Consider the following 23,708-nt stretch of genomic DNA (forward strand, 5'->3'; position numbering starts at 1 on the left):
GGGACAGGGGGCTGGTGCCGAGGGCCTTAGCCTTCACCCTAGCTCATTCACTCTCAAAACCACGTCAGGGCTCAGGCAGTGACCTTCCTCTCATCCTCTCTTGAAGAACCCAAGCGTGCCCTTCCTCCTATCAAACCCCACAGGCATTTCTCACTCCAGCAGTATGTGGGCCATGAGCATCAGGCCTGTCTTGCTAGGTGAAGGGCTGGGAGGCTCTCAGTCCAGCCTCCCTCCACCCTGAAGTGGGTTCAGGCAGACGTCACTTAGAAAGCTTGGGACCTCCAGGCTCTAGGAGTAGGTGTCTGTAAGTTTGGGTCTTGCTGCGCTCTGTGGAGGAAGGGTTTGGGGGCACAGACTAAGCCAGACACCGAGGTCATAAAACAAAATGTATCTTTAATTGGTAAGTGTCAACAGCAGTACAAAAGATGGAGTGATGACAACTAGTTTAGGGTAGAGGACAGTCTTGAGGTAAATGAGCATAAATAGGCAGTTCCTATAGACACTCCCCGCGGGCCTGAGCCCCATCATGGCATGTACATTGTCACCCAAGGATGGCGTGTCTAACACATATCAGGAAAGCACCTTGTGCAAAGAGGGGGAAAGTAGCTAAGGTGCCAACGTATTCCAGGCTAGACAAAGACGGCACGCCTTTCTATCTCGTCCTTTCCCTTAACGTGAGGCAGAACAGGGAGCCCTGGAGAAACGCACTGGGGGGTGGTCCATGCCGAGCTTCTCTCACGCCAATACTGTCCGACAAGATGCGAGAGGTCTGTGTATGTGACAAAGCGAAGGGCAGTGACCCACTCCTTTCAATTCGAAGAGATTCTGTTGTTTCTTCCCATTTCTTTAAGTCCTTAGCAAACTTCTTTTTTTTTTATCACTATCCAGAGGAGAGTGCGCGGAAGCTGTGATGGTAACCCTTCAGGTCATTTAAAAACTTTACACTGGACTGTACAAGATTTTTTTTTTGATAAACTATTTACATTTTCAGACTTTCAAACATATTCAAAGCAGCAATAGACACTAGTTTTTTAATGCTTGTTTGTTTTTCTAATTGCCCAAAATAGTTACCAGCCATGGGCCAAGTAGGTACCTGCGGTATTCATAGAGTTTCAACGAAAAAAAAAATCTGCACTTAAAATTTGCTGGAGGGTGTGCTTAATGTCCCTAGAGTCTCAAGGGTCACACCCACAGTGTTGCTATGGGAACCGATGCACAGTACCTTGACAACAGAGTTGTGGTTGTCCGGACAGCCCTACACAAGCTTTACACTTCAAAAACAGCAGCCAGCATATCAGTCCAGCATGTCAGTGAGTTGTGCTGATTAAATTAACATAGAATACAATCTCACAAATATACATCACAAACAAATTACAATGTCGGCAAAGAAAAGAGTTACAACAAGACAAGTTATGTGCTAACAGCTTAGAGAGTTGTATAGGGCAATTCAAAATTGTCCATGGCAAACACAAGAATGGGCAAAACCAAGTGCTAAACACCCTAATGTGCTACAAGCTGAAGAAGGAGACAACGAAGGCTGAATTTTAGGGAGAGAGAGAGCAAATGCATACATGACAAAGACAGACAGTGGAGGGTGTGTATCAGCGGGCCTGCAGTGTGTAGCAACGACAGTGAAATGTTTGCACATTCCCCAGACTCCAAGAGTGCCCGCACTGAAGCCCTGCTCTGTGCCTGGAACTCTGTGAAAGTAAGACCAGCAAGACACATCACCTACTTGCCTTCCGCCAGCTCCTTTGTCAACAGAAGGGAATCTGCAGGAAGCCTTAATGTTTTGTCCCTCCCTGACTCGCTCCACCTCTGCCCTCAAGTGCCAGTTTATAAATATTTGGAAAGGACGGGGTGGGGACAAAAAAGAACTATGCTTGCCTATTGGCATTTTTCAGTCTATTTTTGGTGAGCAGAGCCATGATCAAGAGTGTGTGGTATCAGAAACAACATGACTGCCAGGGTAATAGCTGCTTATGAAAAAGCCATGTCGGGGCAGAGGACCCGAAAAATGCAGGGAAAGGGAGACACGTGAGGTCACCACTGTCATTATGCTTGGAGAGTGAGCTGAAGTGTCAGCCCAGTCCTTGGAGACAAAGGGGACATCAGGCAAGGCTATAGCCAATGTGGTTGCCACTGTTTTAGTAAAGAGGAAGACCTGGCCATCACAGTCACCGCTTCCTCTAGACACCACTCTTTACAGTTGTTGGCACTTGGTACAGGACTTCTCCGACGGCTCGGAACCAGTAAGCAATTTGTGTTTTCTTTCCCTAAAGAGTTGGTAAAGCCAATGTACTGAAAATGAGTGAGTAGAGAGCAGCGGCCTCCTCGGTGGCAGTGGCGTGACCAGGCCATGCTCCTACTGAGGGAGGTGGTCATCCTTAATGGTTGAGCTCCCGGCTCAGGAGGCTGTACCCGGCTCAGGAGGCTGTACGCTGAAGATGCAGCCTGGCTCCCCAGAAGCCTGGCTGTAGCTCTAGAGGGATGACACGCCTCTTTAGCACTCCTGTCTCACACAGGCTAATGTGCGGAGGAGACCTGCGTGTGACAAGTGGAATGGCACTGTGAGCCCACACCTGAATTTAGAACCTGGCCTCGGAGTTGGTTTCAGGCCTTGGAGAAGGAATTCAGGCTAAGGACAGGCTAGAAGGTATCGAATAGCATATGATGCAAACCTGAAAGGTTGAGAGAGTGTTTGCGAAAACAACACGGCCTGGAATTTGCCAGTGAGGAGGAGGGATTGCCAACCAGGCTTGTCATGTCTGTGACGAACGTACTCTCTGTGTCCCTTCCTTCCTTGCTCCCTATTCCACAGAGCCTGTTGTTACTGAGAGGAATGTCTATCAGCACGGCTATTCCCAGTTGACAAGAGAAAGCCTAATCCTGTGAGGCCTTGATGGAGACACCCCCAGGCTTTGACTTAAAGCTAGTGTAAAAGAGAGAACTGAACAACGCAGGAAGGTGACTTCAGATGCCCCTCGCCTCGCACCGTGGGGTTTACACTAACATGGTAGACAGACCTCTGAAAACACAACTCCTTTTTCGTGCCATTTTAGGGCCACAGAACTATCTGGGCAGATGGGTCTGGATTCGCAAAGCAAAGTGACTTCCTCCTAGCTCTGCTGGAAACTCAGTGTGTGCGGCTCCTCAGCTTTTTATATGGTTCCGGCTGCTGCGTGGGAAGCGGGGAGGGGTCCTGCTGACTTGGCCGGGGATGAGCACTGCCTCGCTGGAGCTGATGACCCTTTGTCCACACTAAATGTGGCTGGCCAGCTTTCAGTGTGGAGCAACACATATGAATAGAGAACAGAAAGAAGATACATAACTTATTTGCCACTAGGAATTCATGAGCCAAAAATAAATTCTATTTCTATGTTATATTTACATAATTAGAAAACTCTAAAAATGAGATGGTGAAGTCATAAAAACTTTGTTTAAGCCCCACTGATGTAAGTGATCTCTGTGATTGTCATTCTCCATTCCCATGGATATTTAGAGCCAAATGTGGCTAATAAATAGAATAAACTGTGTATGCACAAAATTTAGAATCGGATACAGCATCCCTGTCTAAGCCGATGAAGGAGGCCTTCACACCCAGTCATCCCCGGACAGCTTTTGTACTTGAGAACATGGCCAGCAGTCACTGGACCCCAGTGCTGAGGCAGAGCCGCAGCTGACATAGAGTGTTCCTACACACATGTATTTTGCATAAATAAATGAAATAACAAGACATAAAAATGACTCAGATCCAGCAACTGTGAGGCAAGCCCACACGAGTCGAAACAGATGACTTTTGTTCATGTACTTTCCATACCAGCTTCACATTAGTCAGTGATAAAAATACCATTTATATCCAGTGCTTGTAACACTTACGAAACCACATCTGTGAGTGTGTGTTTTTTTTTCTTTTTCTTTTCCTTACTACAAGCAAAATCAAGTTTCAATCCTAAAGAACAGTCCTTTGTTCTCTACCAGCCCAGAATATTATTTTGGCATGGTCATAAAAACAAACAAAATTAACTACTATGCTAAATGTTCGCCTTTGTGCAAAATTAATTACATAAAATACAACGCTAGCCATATAACACTCTACCCATGCGGCACAATTCTTTAAAAAAAAAAAAAAGGAACAAACAAAATAAAACAAAAACAAACATACCAGTGAGAACAGAAGCCAAAGAGAAGGGGGAAACATAAAGAAAAAGTAAGGAGGAGATAGAGAGTCCCAAGAAATCAGTAAGACATAATAAATACTCATTTTGTTTTGGAAAAGTGAACTCCTCCTCATATGAAATCAATGTACAAGAATGAAGTTCCAATCCCCAATCAATATTAAGAACAAAACATTCCTAGCAGTACCTTAAACAGCTTATGGAGAGCACTCACAGCTAATGACACAGCTGGTCATCTCTTGGCTATACCTATTTATTGCTAGTAGGTATGGCCCGGAGCACTCTTTAAATAAATATGAAGTTTTCCTAATTTCTCCCAAGTGACAAAATGGCTCAAAAATGTGATGGAGCTGTTTTTGTCCTGATGCTCAGATTCTGGGCTGTCCTGTTCACTGACACCTCCCACTGAAGGGCTCTGAGTGAGGCTCCCTGTAAGCAACCAGGCTTGGCCTCAGGAAGGTCAAACTCACAGTGGAGAACCAACTGCCCATAGTCAGGGGACGGGGGCCTTGCTACCTATCAGCCCAGCACCATGTCTCCACGAGCCACCTTGAGTGGCAAGAGCAGACCACCTCCTTCACAAGGAGCCACTGAGAATGAAGTCAGCCAGGAAGCTGGTGGGCTGCCCCAGAAGCCATCTGTCCCGTGAGCTAGCAGCAGCAGCCCCATACTGCTCCTTTCCTGTGGATTCCTTTCACCTTTGTCTTTCCTTTGAGGCTTCTACCATCCTATGGATTTTTCAAAGATCTCCATGGACGTGCCAGCTGGAAGCAGGTAGCTCAGCAAAGGTGACCGCATGCCTGCTCCACTGTCGACGCCTCTGTGGCCCATGGACCTCGGGCTTCAGAGTGGCGTTGAGAGGCTCCCTGACTGGCAGTGACCGCTGCTGACCCTCACTTCTGAATGGAACTCAGGTTCTACTGCTTACTGAAAACTGACTGAGGGAGAAGCTCTAGTCAGAGGCCTGAGGTCTCAGTGACCCACAGGGGCACACACGTTTAAACGTAGGACACCTTGATGCTGATGCATAACCCTGCAGCCAGATGTACACTTGTCCTTAGAAGCAACAATATACGCGTGCACTAGCATCACTTCTGAAATGTTTCCAGGGGCTCTGGGGGCATGAGGTTGCTATGTACATCTTTTGTATCCAGCAGGAAAAAGAGGTGAAAGGGCAAAGAGGGCAAAACAATTTTTTTATTAAATTAATGCCACCAATAATTTTTAAAATAAATAGTAAGTAGACCCTTGACATTCTGGAATGAATAAATTATTTAAGAGAACAACATGTTAAGGTTGAATGTCAGGGTGAAAGGCAAAGGGGAGAATGGATGTAGTGAGGGGTGGTCTCAGACAGGGAGACCACCGTGTTGGTGTCTGGTGTGGTGATTTCTCTGGTGTACATGTCACCCCACACCACACACTGATGGCACAGCGAGAGGCAAACACAACTGGGTTCACGCACTGTGGCAGCCTTGCTCATTCCTTACAATATCCTGTCTCCAGATTCCTGAGTACTTCACCATTTTCTGGAAAAAAAAAAAAACGTGGTTTGCTATTTTATTTTAAAATGCCAAAGATTGTCTAAGACTTTGCAGTGTCTCCTGTAAGACTTTCAAAATAGTTAAGATTCAAAGTTATGAAAAAGTTTGGCACATTCAAAGTTGAATTCTACACATGGAAAAAAAATGGAATTCCGAGGCCTTTTGAACATGTTCTATACGCAGCCGCACATGCTGTGGACTTGTCCGGTTTCACAATATGAGATCCTCAGTTGTTTTCTAAAGTAATTCAGAATAAAAACACATTCACAACCTGTAGCCGGCACAGCATACCTGAGTGAGAATGTTTAACCCCATCTAAAACAGTAACTTAAACCCTTTGTCAACATCCAAAAGAAAAATAGTAAGACAGAAACGTAAGACTAGTCAGCCGGCGATGGGCGGAGATAGGTTTCCAAGTCCCGGTGTCTCGTGTTTAATACGTCTTCACCTAAATAAACAACAACAGGAACGGTAACGACAAAAACTCAAGTTTATGAAAAATGAGGAAAACGTAATCTGTCTCACACGTTACGAAGCAATTAAGACCATTCGCTGATGTACTGTGGAGCCACAAACGCATGCGGGCTCTTTAAGAACTTTGTTGTTGTTGTTGGGGGAAGGGGGTGAAATGTCAGAGGGTTTTAATTCAGCAAACAAAAGCTCCTCAGTTGGCACTGACAGGCTCTGGGGCCTCGTTTTCGCTGCTGTAGTCTGATTTGGGGTCATCTTCATAGTCGTCATAGGCTTCCATTTCATCCTCGCCATTAATCATGTCGTTCCCAGCCAGGCTTGCGCCGTCCATCTTCATGCCGTACGTGCTCTGGATGACAGGGAGGCTGGGCTCTGGGCTGGCAGAGGTGCTAGAGCAGTCAGATGTCATCTGAGGTGATGGTGTGGTCGTTGCCATAGTAATAGCACCAGGATACACAACACCTGTTCCTGTGGTGATGGGAATCTGAGGCTGTTGCCTGTACAGAATCAGAAACAAAAAGAAACACAGGAGAAATCTCTATAGGTTCTCACGGGGGCCTGGGACTTCCTGGCCCACATTTTCCAAACCAAGCCCTCTGGAACATGTTACGTTGCCAGGCGTGACAAAAAATGATCCTTGGAAGGATCCCTGGGCTGTCCCTGATGCTGTGGCCGGTGGTTAAATAATACAACGCAACAATTTGCTGACAGTTTCACAACGTAAAGGCAGAACTTTCAACTTGGCAAATATTACAGAGCTCAGATCACTCTTGGCACTGGGCTGGGCACAAATGCTGCAGTTAAGACCACAACAGTCCATGTGAGAACATTTTTAAAAAGACACCAGAGAGCAGCTTTCCTTTCTTTCTTTCTTTCTTTTTTTTTTTAATACTTGAGAGGCTTGGGCAGATTGTAATGACGCTCTTAAGTGGGTTGGTGTCCTCTTCAACTTGGTTTGAGAACTACCAATGTGAGAGTAAACTGGGAAAGAACCTGGCAAGCCCAAATGGGCAGATTTGGTAGAAGACTCCACTCTCCCACCTTGATTCTAACAGGTCCTGGTCTCTGTAGCTCGGCTTGCTGGGCTACCGTCCATCCAGAATATTCATCGTGGGCATCACTACTCCTGAGGCTGAGGAAGGAGCTGGGGCTGCAGGTAATAAAGTGCAGCGAGCTTTGCACCCTAATAATAAGAGGCAGCAGGCACGCTGCTCCCGCTACATCCCAGCAGGTGCCAGGGCAAGTCACACCAGATCACTTCTTCATACTGTCTCCCCAGTTCAAACAAGCCAGCAGATCTCGGGAAGGCCGGGCTGTCCAGTGCAGGAAGAGCTGTCACTGTCCCTCATCTCACTCAGCACAAAGAATTAAAGCTCTCCCCCACCCAGACACTGGGCCTGAGGCGTCATTTTCACTATGTAAAATTGACCATGTGGTCCCCAGTGGTTATGGGCAGCAGGTTATAGTTACGCACACCTCAAGCGGCACCGAAATAACTCTTCCTGAGTTTTGGTGTTCATGTTTGTATACATTGCATCAGGAGTGTTCTGGAAGGTTCCCCTACATTGTGGTAATCAAGGCTTACAGTCAACAGTCACTGGAGCAATTCTTATCTTCTCAGTAAGACTTTCTAGCCACCTCACTCCCAGGGAGAGGCCTGAATACGTATGAAGCAGCAAGCCAGGAACATGCCAGGGTGGGTGTTACCTCCTCACAGAGGTCTCCAGCCTTGTTTGAGGAAGGAGATGTGTGTTCACACTGTCTTTAACGACCTTCAATCACCACAGTGTGTGTATCTCTCCAATTTTTTAATTGGGTAGAGATTTAATTCTTCTGTGCTGAGTAAAAGGAGAGACAACAGCAGCTCTTTCTGGACAAGAGAGCCAGCCTTCACAAGATCTGCTGGTTCCTTTGAACAAGCCAACGTGTACTTTTTATGTGCTGGTTTTCATAGTGTGTACTAACATAACACACATGTTTGTGATATGTGTGTGTGTGTGTCTATATATTCACATTGTTCAATCATGACCACCCTTTGAGTTCTTATCACTCCTGAGATGACATAGAGCTGGCGACTTAAGAGCACCTAGCGGAGCCGGTACTGACACAGGACCTGACACTAAAGAGCACCTAGCGGAGCCGGTACTGACACAGGACCTGACACTAATCTAGTTCCTATGATCCCTATGTTAAATCCGATCTCCTGAAGGAAGCGACATTTGACCGGAGACACCACATGAGGCCCTGTTCCCTCCCAAACTCTAAAAACATATGCTTCTTGCTTCTTAAATTTGGGGTAAATTAGCACAAATTTAATTTCATGCTAACCTGCCTAGAGCAGGAGATACTGTTTTAGATTTATAACTGGTTTTGGATAATTATAGTAGAAATATTTTTGCCTTAATTACAAGTGTAAAGAGAACACTTTCCTACAGTATTGACCCATTTTACAGATTTCCTAATGTTACAGTTAATTCTAAATGCCGATGAACTGGTTTTTCACTTCACAGGGAACCAGTCACAGCGGGTTCCCATCGCTTGTGGGTTCCCCTCATCACACGGACTCACTCACATCTCTCAGGCCGACCCTCTACCTGCGTCATGGTGTTCAGTACACTCAGAATCTGAAGGACAGACGCCTCTTCCTTACCCATTGGGCCTATTTTCCATGGCTTCCTAAGGATTCCTTCCATCCTCAGCACCACTTGTACTCACCCCTTCTCTATAGCTGCTGCTCTGTTTCTGTGATTTTCTAAAACAAAACCCAGGAAAGTTGTATCTCTTCATTTCTCCCTCTCAGTTCTTCCTGCCATTTTGGTTCCTGCCAATACTGTGCTGAAACAACTCAGGAGGGTATCAGCAACAGTCTCCGACTGCCACATCAGCTCCATCCTCAACCAGTTCTGTGGCTTTAAACAGTGTCTGTGTGCTGGCCGCTCCAAAGACTGTATCTTTAAAAGTACCTCCCTCCTGAACTACCTCACTCATTCACTCACTCCCTAGCTGAGATCCCTCTCTCTCTCCTCTGTCTCTGTCTCTGTCTCTGTCTCTGTCTCTGTCTCTGTCTCTGTCTCTGTCTCTCTCTCTCTCTCTCTCTCTCTCTCTGTCTCACACACACACACACACACACACGCACACGCACACGCACACGCACACGCACACACACCTGTGCTTTTATTCAGATGTGAAATACTATCTCAATCTTACAGGTGCAAACCCAAACTCCTGGATTTCCAGGCTTTATGTGGCCATTCTGATCTTGGCTAGTGATTACTTCTGACCTTTCCAGGTGCTCAAGCCAATCTTCAGTAGGAGGTTTTGTTTTTGTTTTTGTTTTTGTTTTTGTTTTTGTTTTTTTTTTTTTTTTTTGCTTATGACAGTTAATTCATTAGCAAGTCAAGCTGGTTCTCCATTGGGAAAATATCTAGCATCTATGTGCTTCTTGGCACCTCCACTCCTACACACCTGGTCCAACCCCCATCAATTCAAGTATGATTTATCCAAGGAGCCTAGCCTCTTTGTAACAGGCTGTTCCTCCTCAGACAAGTCCCAACACAGTAGTTAGAGAGATCCTTTCAAAACCTAGGCCAAAGCTCAGCATCTTTTGTTTTGCTTTGTTTTTAGTTCTTCAAAGACTTTCCTCTTTGCCTAGAGTCAAACTCAACTTCATAATGGCCTATAAGGTCTTTCGCAGTTTGGCTCTCTGTCATCTCTCTGACATCTATAATTCTTCCCAGCTATTCCCTCTGCTCTGCCTCTGTCATTCTGGCCTTAGTCTTTTTTAAGAAGCTAGGCATAGATATGCCTATGAGGCTCGCAGTCTTCTCTGCCTAGTAATCAGCACAGCTTGCTTCTTTACCCACTCAGGTCTTTGTTCTCGCTCTCTCAGGAAAATATCCTGGGGCTACCCTAACTGCTGGACAAACCTCCAAAGCACTCTGCTACTTTCCCTTCCTTATTTACTTTTCTCTGAAGGCACTTGTAGCTATTTTACACTTACTTATAACTGGCTGATTGTCTGACCTCTTCCACCACTAGAGAGTAAGCTTCTAGGATAGGACTCTTCCCTAACAATGCCTGGCCACAGAGCACACTCAGTAGATCCCTGTTGAATACACTGAGTTAATGAGTGAGGAGGCAAACTAGCCAATGGGAGGGAAAACCAATGAAAAAATATAAGTGCCATTTCAGACCAGAAAAGACTGAAAGTCTGAGAGGGACAAAGAAAAAAAATAAGGATGTGACAATCTTTAGAGGCTAAATGACTGTCCTCATAAACAAGGACCAAACCCGAGGATGGGGACCACCCTGCAAGTCAACAGGTAGATTTCAGAGCAGTGAAGGAGAAACAACTCTCTGTTATTGGAGAGGTTCCCCAAAGGCAGTAGCTCCCGTGGCAGGTGGCATGCCAGCCTTCCAGGAGCCCCAGTGGAAGTGCCAAGGGTTACAAAGGGGGTTGGTGACACGGAGCACAGAAGACCTAAGACCCTTCTGAAGCTATACCAGATTCTTTGGGGGGGATTCAGTCCAAAACTATATGCCTCTCTGATTATGTCATCTTATTATTTAGTCTTAGATACATAAAACAAAGAAACAAATGTACAATTAAATGAGCACAGCTAGTCTGCAGGCTCTTGGCTTTTACTGTTGATCCATGCAGCCTACCCTATGCTTTCTTCACAGCCTCCTGTGTACTAGTGTACATTTGAAATCTTCTCCCCCACATATGCACCCCTCCTTTACTTAGTTAGGGAACTACTTTCTACTCGCCAAACCCCCTCCCTCCAGGATGCCTTTAGCTGCTCTGGTCCCTTCCTAGGCTTCAGTTATCACGTCTATGTGTCTAGATAAGCACTTCACCATGCCGTATGTGTGGACGCCTAGGCTGTGCCTGGTGTGGCCAACCACTACTGTCAGCCAAGCCAGTCCTACACGTGTCTGGCTTGTCCAGCCACTGAATGTCCCCAAAACTCCTGACTATAGGAGCAACGCCTCATGCTTGGTGATGTAGTGCAGAGCTCGGAACCTTGCTGATAGGCCCTTAACAATTGACTGGTTAGTCAATAAACCAAACTGAAAAAAGAAATCAGCCAGCAGCACCAAGTGTTGTCTATCAAAAATCACTTTCCTAGAAAGACTTCTCCTTCTTTTACAGATCATTTCAATGTCAAAATTCAAACACTGCAGATTTCATAGGCAGGAGTAGCTGGCAGGCCTTGGGCTCTACAAATAATGAACATGCATATCAAAACAGTAGCGGAAGGTATCTTGGGTGTGTTGGCACCTGCAGCTGACAGGACAGGGTGTTGCCTCGGCTGGAGAGAGCTCAGCACTGAGGCTGAGTAGTCCTGGAATAGTCTGGCTTTGCCAAATACAAAAGGACGACATGTTTATCCTGGAGAAGCCTATGGCTTGCTTACCCTCAGGCCTTGTCAAGGTCTGTAAGCGGAGGCTATGGCACTCGGCTCATGAGAGTTTAGGGTGGATTGCATGGCACGTTATCTACTGGGAGTTCTAAGCTGTTCCTTAGTAGACAGGGCAGAAAACAGCATGGCTAGTGTTGACCAGTGTCTTACAGGTGTCATTTGACTCCTTTAGATTTAAGATCAAAATGGTAGATTTCTAGATCACTTAGGGCACAATTATCTGGGAAAATAATGCTTCTAAGTTAGTATACAATAAATACCTGACACATAGAATTTTTTTTTTTAGAATAATGTGTGCGTGTTAGATGCTCTTCTTAGTGTTTCCCAAATGCCTAGCCGTTCCATCTTCAGACAGACTCATGTTATCGGTGTTGTGGTCATTCTGGTTCTACATATAGAAAACTGTCAGGCAGAGAGACTGAGGAGTATCCTGAATGGCCAATGAGGACCACTGAGGAACAAAGACTCGCACACGCTGGAACAGTGAGGAAAAGGCATGCAGCATCGGAATGGAGCAGGCTGGTTCCTAGGGTCAAACCTCCACTACTGTCCTACTTGGGCTCTGACTGTGAGGGGCACACAGTATTAAGGCAGACATGTGCTTTGTACCCACATCAGCCTGACTTAAATCTTAACAAAGACTAACTGTTGCCTTGAGGAAGTGATTTTGCATTTACCAACGCTGTGCCTGTCAGTCCTCAAATAATAATGGTGTCTAATGCATTTGATGTGTTTTCAGTAATCTATATTTTTCAATCAACACAGCCTATTGCATACAGTGAGTATTCAATTCCTTTCCACTATGGTTGCTTTAAAAGTCATCCCACTTGGGTACTCTGTAGTACCTGTGTAACTCTCTACTAGTTCAGAGGGAAATGACTACATCCGTTTCCATATAAAAAGCAGCTTTAGTGATTATTCGTGAGAAAAACATGTCATTGTAGCTACATTGGCCTCAATAAATATCAAGTCTGTATTCACAGAATAGTCACAAAATCCTGATAGTTAATCTACCATTTGAAGGAGTTAAATACCAGGTAACGGGGGAACTCTATTACATATTATTGACAGATTTTTTTTATTAGTGAAGTTTTGAAAAATCTGATTCATCAGTTATAGTTGCACAGTCATTTAAATGCACTAAAATGTCAAGTAATGCATATGATGTTACAGGCTTGAAAGGGATGTATGTCTTTTCAAAATCAGCTATAAAAATCGATCTTGCCCCATCAAGACGCCAATAGTAATCTTTGGGTTTTTGTTTGTTTTGCTTTCTACTCCTCCAGTTGTAACCTTACAGTTAAAGAAGATCAATTTCCAAAGATGAGCCTTGGGGACTTACCGATCTATCGGATTTAACTATTTAAAGGAAACACAAATCTGTAAGCAGGGATAATACCTAGCTTTATGTGGCAGATGTTTGCAGAACTGGGCAGAGGGACACCTAGCACTGCAGATTAAGACCAGGCCGCTCTGGTCACTGCGTGCCGTTGGCAGCACGCTCATCCCATGCACGGAAACAGTCCTTTCTTTACTGGCCTCCCTGCCCTGTCAGGAGCAGCTCAACCATGCTACTCAGAGCTTCTTTTACCAGCACTTTCCATAGTTGTGTACTGCACTGATTTCAGGGTCCATGAGCCCTTAGCAAGCCACACAGCATAGCAAGCTATGCTCATGTCTGTCCAAAAGAGGTTGAGGGGCACCTTTTGAGATAACATGGTAAGGAGAGTCTCATGGCTGCTTGGGATGGCAGAGGCAAAGACCTGGGGTTGAGTTTTGATGTCTCCTCACCTTTGGGAGCCACTGGAACTTTCTAAACCTTAGTTCCTGTATCTTTCTTGTATAGAGGATTATGCATTGTGTGACTTGGATACACAAAACACCTAGTGCAGCCTAGGCACCCAATAAACAGGAGATGTAACCACGTCATCTACATTTCAGGGAGTTACCAATCTGTTGTGTTTGACTACATAAAATAAACTATAAGTCTGAGCCAGTACATGCTGGGATATTTAGATACGGGCCCATTTTAATGTACTCTGCAGCACAGATGACTAAAGGAAATAACTCCTACACCTTGTCTAGTCAAGCAACTATCGGGAAACAAAACAGTACTCTGATAACCTTTTAGAGTGTGGTCAGAGAGACCCACTAAGTATCACTCAACACACAGGGGCATAAGAAGGGCAGGAATCACAAAAGCTCCCAAATTCACATTTTTCAAAAGATAAACACAGTCTCAGGGATGCAGAACCAGGTTAAAACAAGATGTTTATCATGCAGCCTTAAATCTGCATTGTGTTCAAATGACTAGCCTACTGAGAGGGCACTATGAACCTGTATTTTTCATAAATCCTCTCATTACCATGTGAATGGTCCAATTATATTGCATTGTACTTTTTGTGTTAAAAGCATTATTTTAAAAGATGCAAACACTCACTGCATAGAGGTATTTGATAAGCCTATTTTGTCACATCTTCATTTATTAACATGTTGGAATCTTCAATTAACTAGGTGGAACAATTTTCTTTACCTCTAAAAGGGTCTGTGTGCCACCGTCTAGAGGGACGCAGAGGGGACCTAGGGCGAGATATATATATATTTGCTGGAATAGTGGATACCTGGTAAGTCCAAATGGCCAGGCTGGGGTTCACACACACTGTCTTCTGAAAGTTCTGCCCTTTTGAATTGTCTCAACACCCATACAGGATGCCTGCTATCACTCCTCCTATTTCTCCTGTGAGGAAATGGAAGCTGGGCAAAGGTAAGGCCCCTGTCCAAGTAGGTGCGGGGCCAGCATTTCATCAGCCCCTAAGCTCCAGCTCTCCCCTTGACCCTGGTGTACCACTGACTTCCAGGTTGTGCTCTGTCCACTATTATAACTAAACTTACCCCTAGGCACATGCTTCTGAGAGCAGTGTGTTCTCCCCAGGTCTCCCTTGGAGCATCCTTAAACACAGAGCGCCTGCCTTGCCCTAGAAGGCCTCCCTCTTTGCACCCTGGCTGGGCCATAGCTTCGCGTTCTTCTTCATATGTCCAGCTAGCGTGGCCTCCTTTCTGATTCCTTCACTCCTCTCTCTCTCCCCTCTCCCAGGATTCTCCCTTGGCTGCAGCTCCTTCAGTCTCTAGAGTGGCCCTGGGGTCTCCACCCCCACAGGCTGCTATGGTCTGTGCGCTGGAATCTCCAGGCATCTCGCTAGCCCACTTATCCTGACTACTGTGGTTAGGAGGGGCCTCTTCTGAATGCAGACAGCCCGTCAGCCAAGTTGAAATTTATACCAGAAATCTATTACCTAATTTTTAAACAAAATGACATGAAATCAGACTTGAAGATATCAAAAACATGCCCAGTTTCTGATTTAAGCAAGAAAATCCACATTGTTACTGCTTCCACCACAGAATAATTTACTGCAACAGGAGTTCTGGATACGAAGCCAAAAATGAGGTCTTCTAACCAATGTCAAGGCCAATTATCCTGTGGTAGCTCCCACAACAAAAGCAGATCATTGTGAGTACAGTCAGAAGCGCCACCAGAGAAGCAGGGAAGCTGTGGGGATTTCTAAGAGGCAGTTTTTACTTTTTCTCCCTGTGTGTCTGTCTAAATAAACTACCAGAAACTCTGTGTGTGGCCGAGGAGCACGGAAGACATGCCATCGCTAGGGTCAGGTTAGGGGAGAGTAGGCGCAGGAGCCTAGCTGCAGGCTTAGGGACCCCTCCCTTCCCTGCACCCCGTGGTCCTTTCCTGGGAAGGGGCAAGCGCGGCTGCCCTCAGGAGTGCCTACCCCACAGTGAAGAACTGCCGCAGGAGGCGACCCGTCCCTTCCCTGCACCCCGTGGTCCTTTCCTGGGAAGGGGCAAGCGCGGCTGCCCTCAGGAGTGCCTACCCCACAGTGAAGAACTGCCGCATCTCCTGCCTCCGGGAACGCATCAGCTGCTTATACTCCCCGATCCGGAGCTTTTTGCCGTCCACGATGCACGTGCGCTTCGGCCGGGGTTTGTACTTGTAGTTTGGGTACTTCTCCAGGTGGATCTTGCTTAGCCGGGCCTGCTCTTCATAGTAAGGTTGCTTCTCCTGGTTGGACATGGATTTCCAGCGAGATCCTAAATATGAAAATAACCTTAAGTATGTGCGTGGTTACAGGACGGTGACATCGTCCAGACTTTAATGGCTGGTCATCTCTCCCGTTACTTTACTGCTTTTGCTCAGGAGCTCCAGTTACCACACACCACGGGGCCTCCCAACTTGCCCTTTAAACCACAGAGCCAAAAAAAAAAGTACAATATATTTATTGTATTTTTCTCAATATTTTATGGCTGGCGCTACATGACATTTATGCATGTATGGGTGTACAGGTGGGTCAGAGGACATCTTTGTGAAATTAGCTTTCTCCTGAGGACTGGGCTTAGGTCGCCAGGCTTGTGAGACAAGCATCTTTACCTTCTGAGCCATCTTGCCAGTCCCACTATGCAATTTCAAGATGGCTTTGCTGCCCCTTTCCTGCCTCTTGTCCTCTCCCTCTCCCTCCCAGCCTCGCTTCCTCTCTCTCCCCCAAAGGGTTAACAGTATAACATTTAAAGCACACTTGATTGGCATCGTTCTCAGGGAGCTTCTCTTGGTTTCAGAAACTCATCTCTCCCACACTCCGAGCATCTCTAGGAAACGCTAGCGTTCTTACCCACATGGTAGCCTACCCTGGGCATTGTCACCTCGAGGATGACACCGCTCTATGTAAGAGGCTGTAGCCATGGAGGAGGAGGAGGAGAGCTGGACGCACATGTCCCTTTCTCAGGTTCTATAAATGATCACCCAAAGTTGAACCAACAAAAGCACAGATTTTTTTTAAAAGTATGGTTTATACAGGAAGAAGGAAAAGTATTCCCTTCTCTAATATTGTTTACAAAGAATTATCTAAACACTTGATGGAGAAGGGATGTGTTTTTTCACATGTATTGGATTGCATTTTTGTGTCTGGTGGATAAAGTGGTCACAGCTGTGCAGACTGGACGTTAGCAGTTCTTCGGTGGTGATCTTTCACACATAAACAAATGGCAAGGTTGTACAAATAGTCTCAGTAGCCAGAAATGCCCTGGTCTGCTCTCACAGTGTCTCTGTCTTTTCCTGGTGGTTGCATGAAGTTGTGCAGGTCCACCAGCTATGCTAAGCAGCTTGTTACGCTAGCTGTCAGTGCGTAGGGCCCCAGGTTAGGAGTCCTGGCACTCTGGAAATGTGAAATGCTCGTGCATAATGGTTTACATTTTAATGAATATACTTTTTATGTTCTTTGTAATGTTTTCACAGGATGCATATCAACAATAGCGAATCTTCAGAGCTGCCAAGATGGAAACAGAGGGTGTCTGTGCCCATCTGAAGGCTTACAAATGTAGCTACCGAATCGGCAAGAAACAAATATGACATTATTAGCAACCACAAGGCTGGACTGACACTGGTTTCTTTTCTATGTCTTTGAATTTAGAAAAAAATTATATATATATAGTTATTTTCTGATCATTAGGAACATTTTAGGTTGAGGGGTATCTGAATTTAAAAAAAAAACCCTAAAATTGAAATTTCTCTAAATGGGAATAACATTTAACATTTACTTTAAAATTCAAAAGTAACAAATAAAAAGCAAAAAGCCTGTACTTCCAGGTTCCACTTCTATTTGGTCCAAAGTATGTTTTAAATTTTCTTAGAGACTCTTGCCTCAAACTGTCTCAGAATCAAGTTAAATCATTTATTTTGTGACAAAACATGTGTATTTGTGTGTGCCCAGATCACTGGTATTTACTCAGGTTAAATATTTATTGCTCTTGAACAAAACATTTAAAGAATTAAAGCCGCAATTTAAGCCTGGTGCTTTCCAGCATCCTGCACACTGTTTGGGGTCCTGTTCTCCAGTGGCAGCTTAAACAGAACAGGCCGTCTGTGTTTCTTCTCTCAAAAGAGGAAACATGTTGACTGTAATGCCGTATGTTGAATAAAATATGTTCAATATGTTGAGCACAGCAGTTCCAAACTGTATCGTCTGTGCAAGGAAGCTGACTCTGATGGAGCGGGGTTTAAGCCTGGGAGCCCAGAGGACAGCGCTGGCAAAGCAGGGCTCCGACCCGAGACTGGGGCTCTGCTCATGGCTATGAAATTTGAACTAGGCATACAGTGTCAGATTAAATGTAGCTTTATTTTACAAGCCTTCAAGTTATCATTAGAGGCACTGCTCCACACCCCATGAATTTCACGCCATTTGGGGAGTACTCCTAGTAGTTGGTGAATTCTGCCCGTGGGCCATGTGATCCTGGGCATGAAGGTCTGTGTTTGCAGGGCTGCCTTCAAAAAAAAAAAATGGATTTAAAAAGCCAGGGTTGAAGCCTGTCCCTTTGAGTTTTGTGACTGCACTCAATAGTTGCTAAATTTACAATGTAAGCACATTACTCTAAGAAGTTTTTAGCCTGGCTTACCCTGGTGATAATTCTGTCCAGGAAGAAAGTTTACAGGCCTTGTGTTAGGAGATAAAACACCCTTCACCTGAGCTGGTGTGTGGTAGCACTGTAAGAGAAAATGGCCAAGGCTGCTGTGGGCAGTTGCTTTAGTTTCACTTGGCCCCTGCCAATCGGTTTCCCTTAGGAGGTCACTTGTGTCCCTGCTTCGCGCCCTTCCACGCACCCCGCCCTCCTCATAGCATAAGAGACCAGCGCCAGCTGGGCTGCAGCACTCGCCTAAGATTTTGCTAATGTTGGAGTTATGCATGTCAGGGAAGGCCTGAAGAATTTTCCTCCTTTCATCCTTCGCCCAAACCATGAACGCATTCATTGGTCGCTTGATGTGAGGCTCGCTGCTGGCACGGCCGCGGGCATCCCTGTAGACACGCGCTTCAGCCACGGTGGCGCCTCCTGTTGGCCAACAATAATACTGCTGTAGTTTAGCTGCAGAGCCATTCATCGCTTTGCCTCCTGTAATGTCAGGGCAGGAAGGACAAGATGGGGACATCATTACTGTGAGGGCGTTTCACACTTCCCTGCCTGGCTCCACTGCTGTCCCCAGGACGGCCCTTTGTTCTAAGGGAACTTTCTGTAACAGACAGTTTTAGATGACGTTTCTGCAGCCCTTTCTGACTCAGTGTTGTAGACAGTAGGCTGAACTGGTTTCATGCCTTATATGTTGCTCTGTCCCTACACCACACACTACAGTCAGTTGCCGCCCGTGGTAAGAAAGTAAGACTGGGGCCGTGGTCTCCTGATGTAATGCCTTCCTCCGAAGGTCAGTTTTTATCAGTCACTTCGGGTGTGTGTGTGGGGGGGGAATCCGCCACTTCAAGGTGTTCCATCCCAGAGGCCTTCTACTAACTCCATGCTAGTCATCCTGGCCTTCAAGTCCTATTCAGTTGTGCTGTTTCAGGAAATGAATTAATTCAATGAAGTGCATTCACTGAGCAATCATTTATGAGAGGAGAGCCTGCACTAGGGATAGGAAGGTGAATAAAGCCTTTAAGAAGCTCACAGCCCAGGGAGGCAGGCAGCTGTGGCTGGGCGTGGGGGTAATTCTGAGGCACTAGAATCAGCAGTGCACCAAGGCAGGACGGCCGGTCAGCCAGTGCATCCTGGGAGACATGGCATCTCAGGTGACTCTGTGAGAGTGAACTAGGATCAACAGGTAAGTGAGGGAGCAGGTGAAAGGCAACCAGGAAGGGCATTCAGCCTACAAGAGCAGCCATGATGAGGAGGGCGCTCTGGCTCCCCTGGCCTGCAGTCTCACGCCCTGAAGTAACCATTGTTAATGTGACTGTCTCCTTCTGACCTTTCCACTCCATCCCGGGAATGTGAAATCCCTAAAGTTAGGGACTCTCTTACTCCCATACTTGTATATTAGTAATTCCCAAACAACATAGTAAATATTCATTACATAAAAGGTAATTGGTCTTCGATTCATATGCAAACATAGTAGACTAAGAAATACTTGTTTCAAGGGTCCTGGTATGTTTCTGTTGATTAAAAGGATTGGTTTATCATTTATGATGCTGCATCTACATGCCTCATCTCTGACACACTCTGAAGACCTAGCTTATTAGCACACAGGCCGGATAGATCCTTGAGGGGAGCAGGGCCTGAGGAGAGCAGGGCCTGAGGGAGCAGGGCCTGAGGCTTGCTGCAGCTCTATTCCTGGGATCCAGTGGTGTACCCAGCACACAGAATCCTGACTAATAAAGTGTGGTAAATGAATGAGTGAGGCTCTTGCTTTTTCATACATCCTATGAGTGTGACACACTGACATGGGATTTGCTTTGTCTTGACTAATGAATATCTCTATGTAGACTGAGAACTTCTATGGCAAAATGTGAAGTGGACACATTGATGGCCTCAGTCAAACTAGAAATCCTACCCATGCCCCCTCAAAGGTCAGTATGCATTATGACCAACACCTCCATTTTCCAGAACAATCCATTTGGTACAGACAGTTGGAGTTCCTCAGGAGCAACGTGCCCCATCAATCTTTGGCCCTTCTTTCCTGTTTCCAGATACCTTGCTTACAGAGCAATTTGTTTGTGTCAAAGCCAGTAATAAATTAGGACATTAGAGGTACTATTATTTGTAAAATATGTTCATCATTTTCTATAGACAACAGACAGGGTAAAAGGGTGGAATTTAGCTAATATTGTGAGTTTTTCCCTCAACACGAAGAAGGGCAGTGAGGCCACTTTCTGAAGATTATGAAAAAAGTAACACACATTTTATAAACAGCTCTTCCTCTAGACCACTAGACAGAATGATGCCTTACTCAGAAAGGCTCAGATCCCAAGATGCATAACTAATATGCTACCTTTTTGCCACCATACCCACAGTACATTAATTTCATTTAAAATGCACTGACCATACAGGATAAATTGATTTCACTTTATGTGGGTTTGACAGCCATGTTTATTGTGCAGTGAAATGCAGTGTGGCTTCCAGCTGACAATATCCATCAACGTGGGGCAATATGCTGACTGCTGGGCCAGATGAAGGCATGCATTACTCTGGAAGTGAAACACTCATTCAGATACGACAGTGTCTTCTCCTGAGGATCACTGTGGTAATTTATGATGCCCTTGGCGCCATTACTTTACAACTGACATGGATGTAGCAATTTATATACTGGCATGTGTACACATAAAAAAAGACAGGCTTGTGGAGACTGTCGGATGTGGAAACACTGCAGTATTATTCGAAGTTAACTATTATGCCACAGGTGACTAACATCCAGGACCTGCTTTGGCAGCTACGGCTGCCTCTCTACAGCCACAGCCAGCCTCTCCTTTCTCCATTTGCAATGTGATTTCATGGGGCTAGAGGACACCTTTCCTGCCCACAGACTCACGGAAGCCGCAGTAAGATTTTAGAACTCAGCTGAGAGGGACGTTCTATTTATTTCGCCCCACACTACTGAACCGGCTCTTCCTGATGCATGCCCAGCTCTCTCTCACCCCCCTCCCCATCTCTGCCTTTTCTCCTCCCCCAGGCTGCTACAGGGCCTTAGCTTACTCTCCTCTTTGGGAGTTCTCTGCTATTCTGCATCTTGCAAGGGACACAGGCGAGCTTCTCCCTCCCCCAAAGTCTTGCCCTGTACTCCCCGGAATGCACCACCTACACCATCAGCCGCAGAGAGCTGTAGGGCTACAGGGACGCCTCCAGAGAGAAAAACTGAAGCACAGTTTGTACTATAGGGTGCAAAGTAAGGAGTGTTCTTGAGTAATTCCTGAGGCCAGTGACCCCTGCCCTCTCCTTCTGCCTCTCTTTTTCTTTTTACCTCTTTTCTCTTCTAGAAGGAATGGGCTGAAAATGGAGGGGGCATCTTAAACTGGGACTAGTGGTAGGAAGAATCAAGATTTTGGAAGAAGAGAATTATCTAAGGAGACCAAAACTTAAGATCATGAGTTGGGCCTGATATCTGACCAATGTAACTAAAGCTATGACTTTTAAATGGGGACATAGTGCCCAAGACCTGCTCCAAACAACAGCCGGACACACGTTTGCCTGACTTCTGCCATCTTCTTCCTCTTTCTTCTCCTTTTCATATCCTTTCTCTCCTGTCTTCCATATCTCAGGCACTCCAAGGCAACTTACAACCATACAAATGATAAGTGGGAAGTCACTCTCATCCATAACTAGACAGCCAAGCAATGACAAGTGACAACAAGCTCACATTGCACATGAAAACTGGCCGCTCGCTCTGGACTCACTACTGCTAATGTCTTAGAGAGGGAAAGTCCTTTCCCAGACCTTGTAATACCCAGATTCATGCTTAGGTTGCTGGAGGAGACGCAGTGCTGGACTGTGCACTATGCATGCTCCACCAGAGAGTGCAGAGGGCGTCTTGTATTTTCACATTTTGCAAAGGCTACATCTTACATAGCTTCTATGAAGTGCTCTCGAGTCCACTATGCAGAAACATGCTTCCCAACAAAGACTTCTTGGGATGAGTCTTTTGACAGGAAACATCTCTCAGTATCATGTTCTTTTTTATTGTAAGGTGGCAACTCATCTATCACTTGAGCTTTTGGCTTTAGATTGGAACAAAGCAGGGAAAGAATTTCACAAAGATATGAGAGGCACAGGAGTCTTAGAAAGTGTTACTAAATTTCCCTAAAGCCTCCTTTATGAAACAAGAGGGTCAGGGGACTGTTGACGCACTAGAAATACATACACTGTACATACATGTATAAATCCAGAAATTAAAATGGAAGCACACTTTTTTTTAAAAGTCCCTTTGAAAAGATATAAAATGTTAAAAAAAAAGCACTATACATTATTTTCCAAAGATATTCTATTAATCTGTATTTCAGTAACCCAAAATTGATCTTCTATTTTAAGTAATTTTTAAAATCTATATATCAAATATGCCATGGCCTATTCATTTTTGAAAACATCATTAATTATACAAAGACAAGTCTTTTCTTCTTAAATAGTCAATTCTATTGTCAGAATTTAGCACCAAATTCTGGTAGGGGAATCTCTCCGGGTTCCATGAGGGACTGGTTTGTGAGGTCAAGGGGTGTTCTCTAGAGAGCAGGTGCAAGGTGTGTAAGCTTGCAGCAACGTGTCCAGGGACCACAGCCTTCCTGCTCACCACCCACTAGCGTCAGGCAGCTCTGAGAGCAGCTGCTGACAGCCTGGTGGGCAGCAGAATCTGCCAGGCGGCTGAAGACTCCCTCTGCTGGGACCTCCTGCTTTCCACAGTGTCCCTCACCAGGGAGCCTGGCTTAGTTAATTCATCCTTCATCTCCAGAGAAAGCTGTGTAAATACAAACTTTCAGGTAAACAAAGGAATCTATAGGGAGGGGATCCAAGCCGCCAAGACAGAGATTTCCTTGGGAGGCTGTAAAGTGAGTGATTTAGAGAAGACAGAAAGCTGAATTTTTCCAGGTGGGTTGTTAAGAGGCCCATTTCACCATCAGAGCCTATGGCAATGGTCCCGAACTAATCCTACAGAGGGGTGCTTCCTGGGTAAGTCTGGGCGAGTGAGTGCTCAGTGTGGGTTTGTGCATACACAAAGTCTTCTCTAGGAAGAAAATCTGGGAATTCTATACTGAGCTTGGTAATCACCTCTATGCATTAACCTTGCAAACTCTCATGACACGTTTGTTTTCAGTGTATTAAAAGCAGCAGGACAGGCCCCACACACAGGTCAATAACACAGGCACTAAGGCTTTTAAGGGGCTTGTTTGGGTAGGGGAGTGACACATACTTAAAATTATACACTAGTGCTAACAAAGGTGGTTTCAGAACACTGCAAAAGGGAAGAGAAGCTATCAGCATCCGTGGGATGGACAGAGGTACATCATGGGAAGCCTTCAGGGACAGTGCTGCTTGAACCTTTAAAGAAAGGTGAGATTCATTCGGTGAGCACATTGTGTGAGCACGGTGTGTGAGCATGATGTGAGAGCACAGTGTGAGAGTGTTCCAGGGAGTCATCGTGAATAAAGACACAGGCTCACAACAGGAGCACAGGGAGACAAAGTGGGCCTTGGCTTGGGTTTACAGAGAAGGGAGGGAAGTACTAACTGAGGAAATTAGAAAAAGAAGCAGACAGAGCTGTACTGCTAAGCACCGTGAATGCC

General features: G+C 45.6%; 1 protein-coding gene and 1 long non-coding RNA gene across 16 annotated transcripts in view; both read right to left on the reverse strand.

Annotated features, from left to right (window-relative positions):
- Positions 1 to 373: 373 nt before the first annotated feature.
- The window catches only part of SOX6 (SRY-box transcription factor 6), a 602,500-nt gene continuing 579,165 nt past the window's right edge, over positions 374 to 23,708 (reverse strand). For all 15 annotated transcript variants that reach the window (XM_084771677.1, XM_084771678.1, XM_084771679.1 and 12 more), the window contains 3 exons: positions 18,334 to 18,567; positions 15,504 to 15,720; positions 374 to 6,690 (listed from right to left, as the gene is read on the reverse strand). In XM_084771677.1, coding sequence (XP_084627803.1) covers positions 6,387 to 6,690; positions 15,504 to 15,720; positions 18,334 to 18,567 — 755 coding nt within the window. In that variant the 3' untranslated portion in view covers positions 374 to 6,386. The remainder of the gene's footprint in view (positions 6,691 to 15,503; positions 15,721 to 18,333; positions 18,568 to 23,708) is intronic.
- LOC311591843 lies at positions 7,066 to 9,297 on the reverse strand. The gene is made up of 2 exons (XR_014777242.1): positions 8,324 to 9,297; positions 7,066 to 8,279 (listed from the first exon to the last, which is right to left on the reverse strand). It is a non-coding gene; the product is annotated as an uncharacterized lncRNA (long non-coding RNA).

The sequence above is a fragment of the Acomys minous genome (genome assembly GCF_964271855.1).
Source record: "Acomys minous genome assembly, chromosome: 2".
NCBI lineage: Eukaryota > Metazoa > Chordata > Mammalia > Rodentia > Muridae > Acomys > Acomys minous.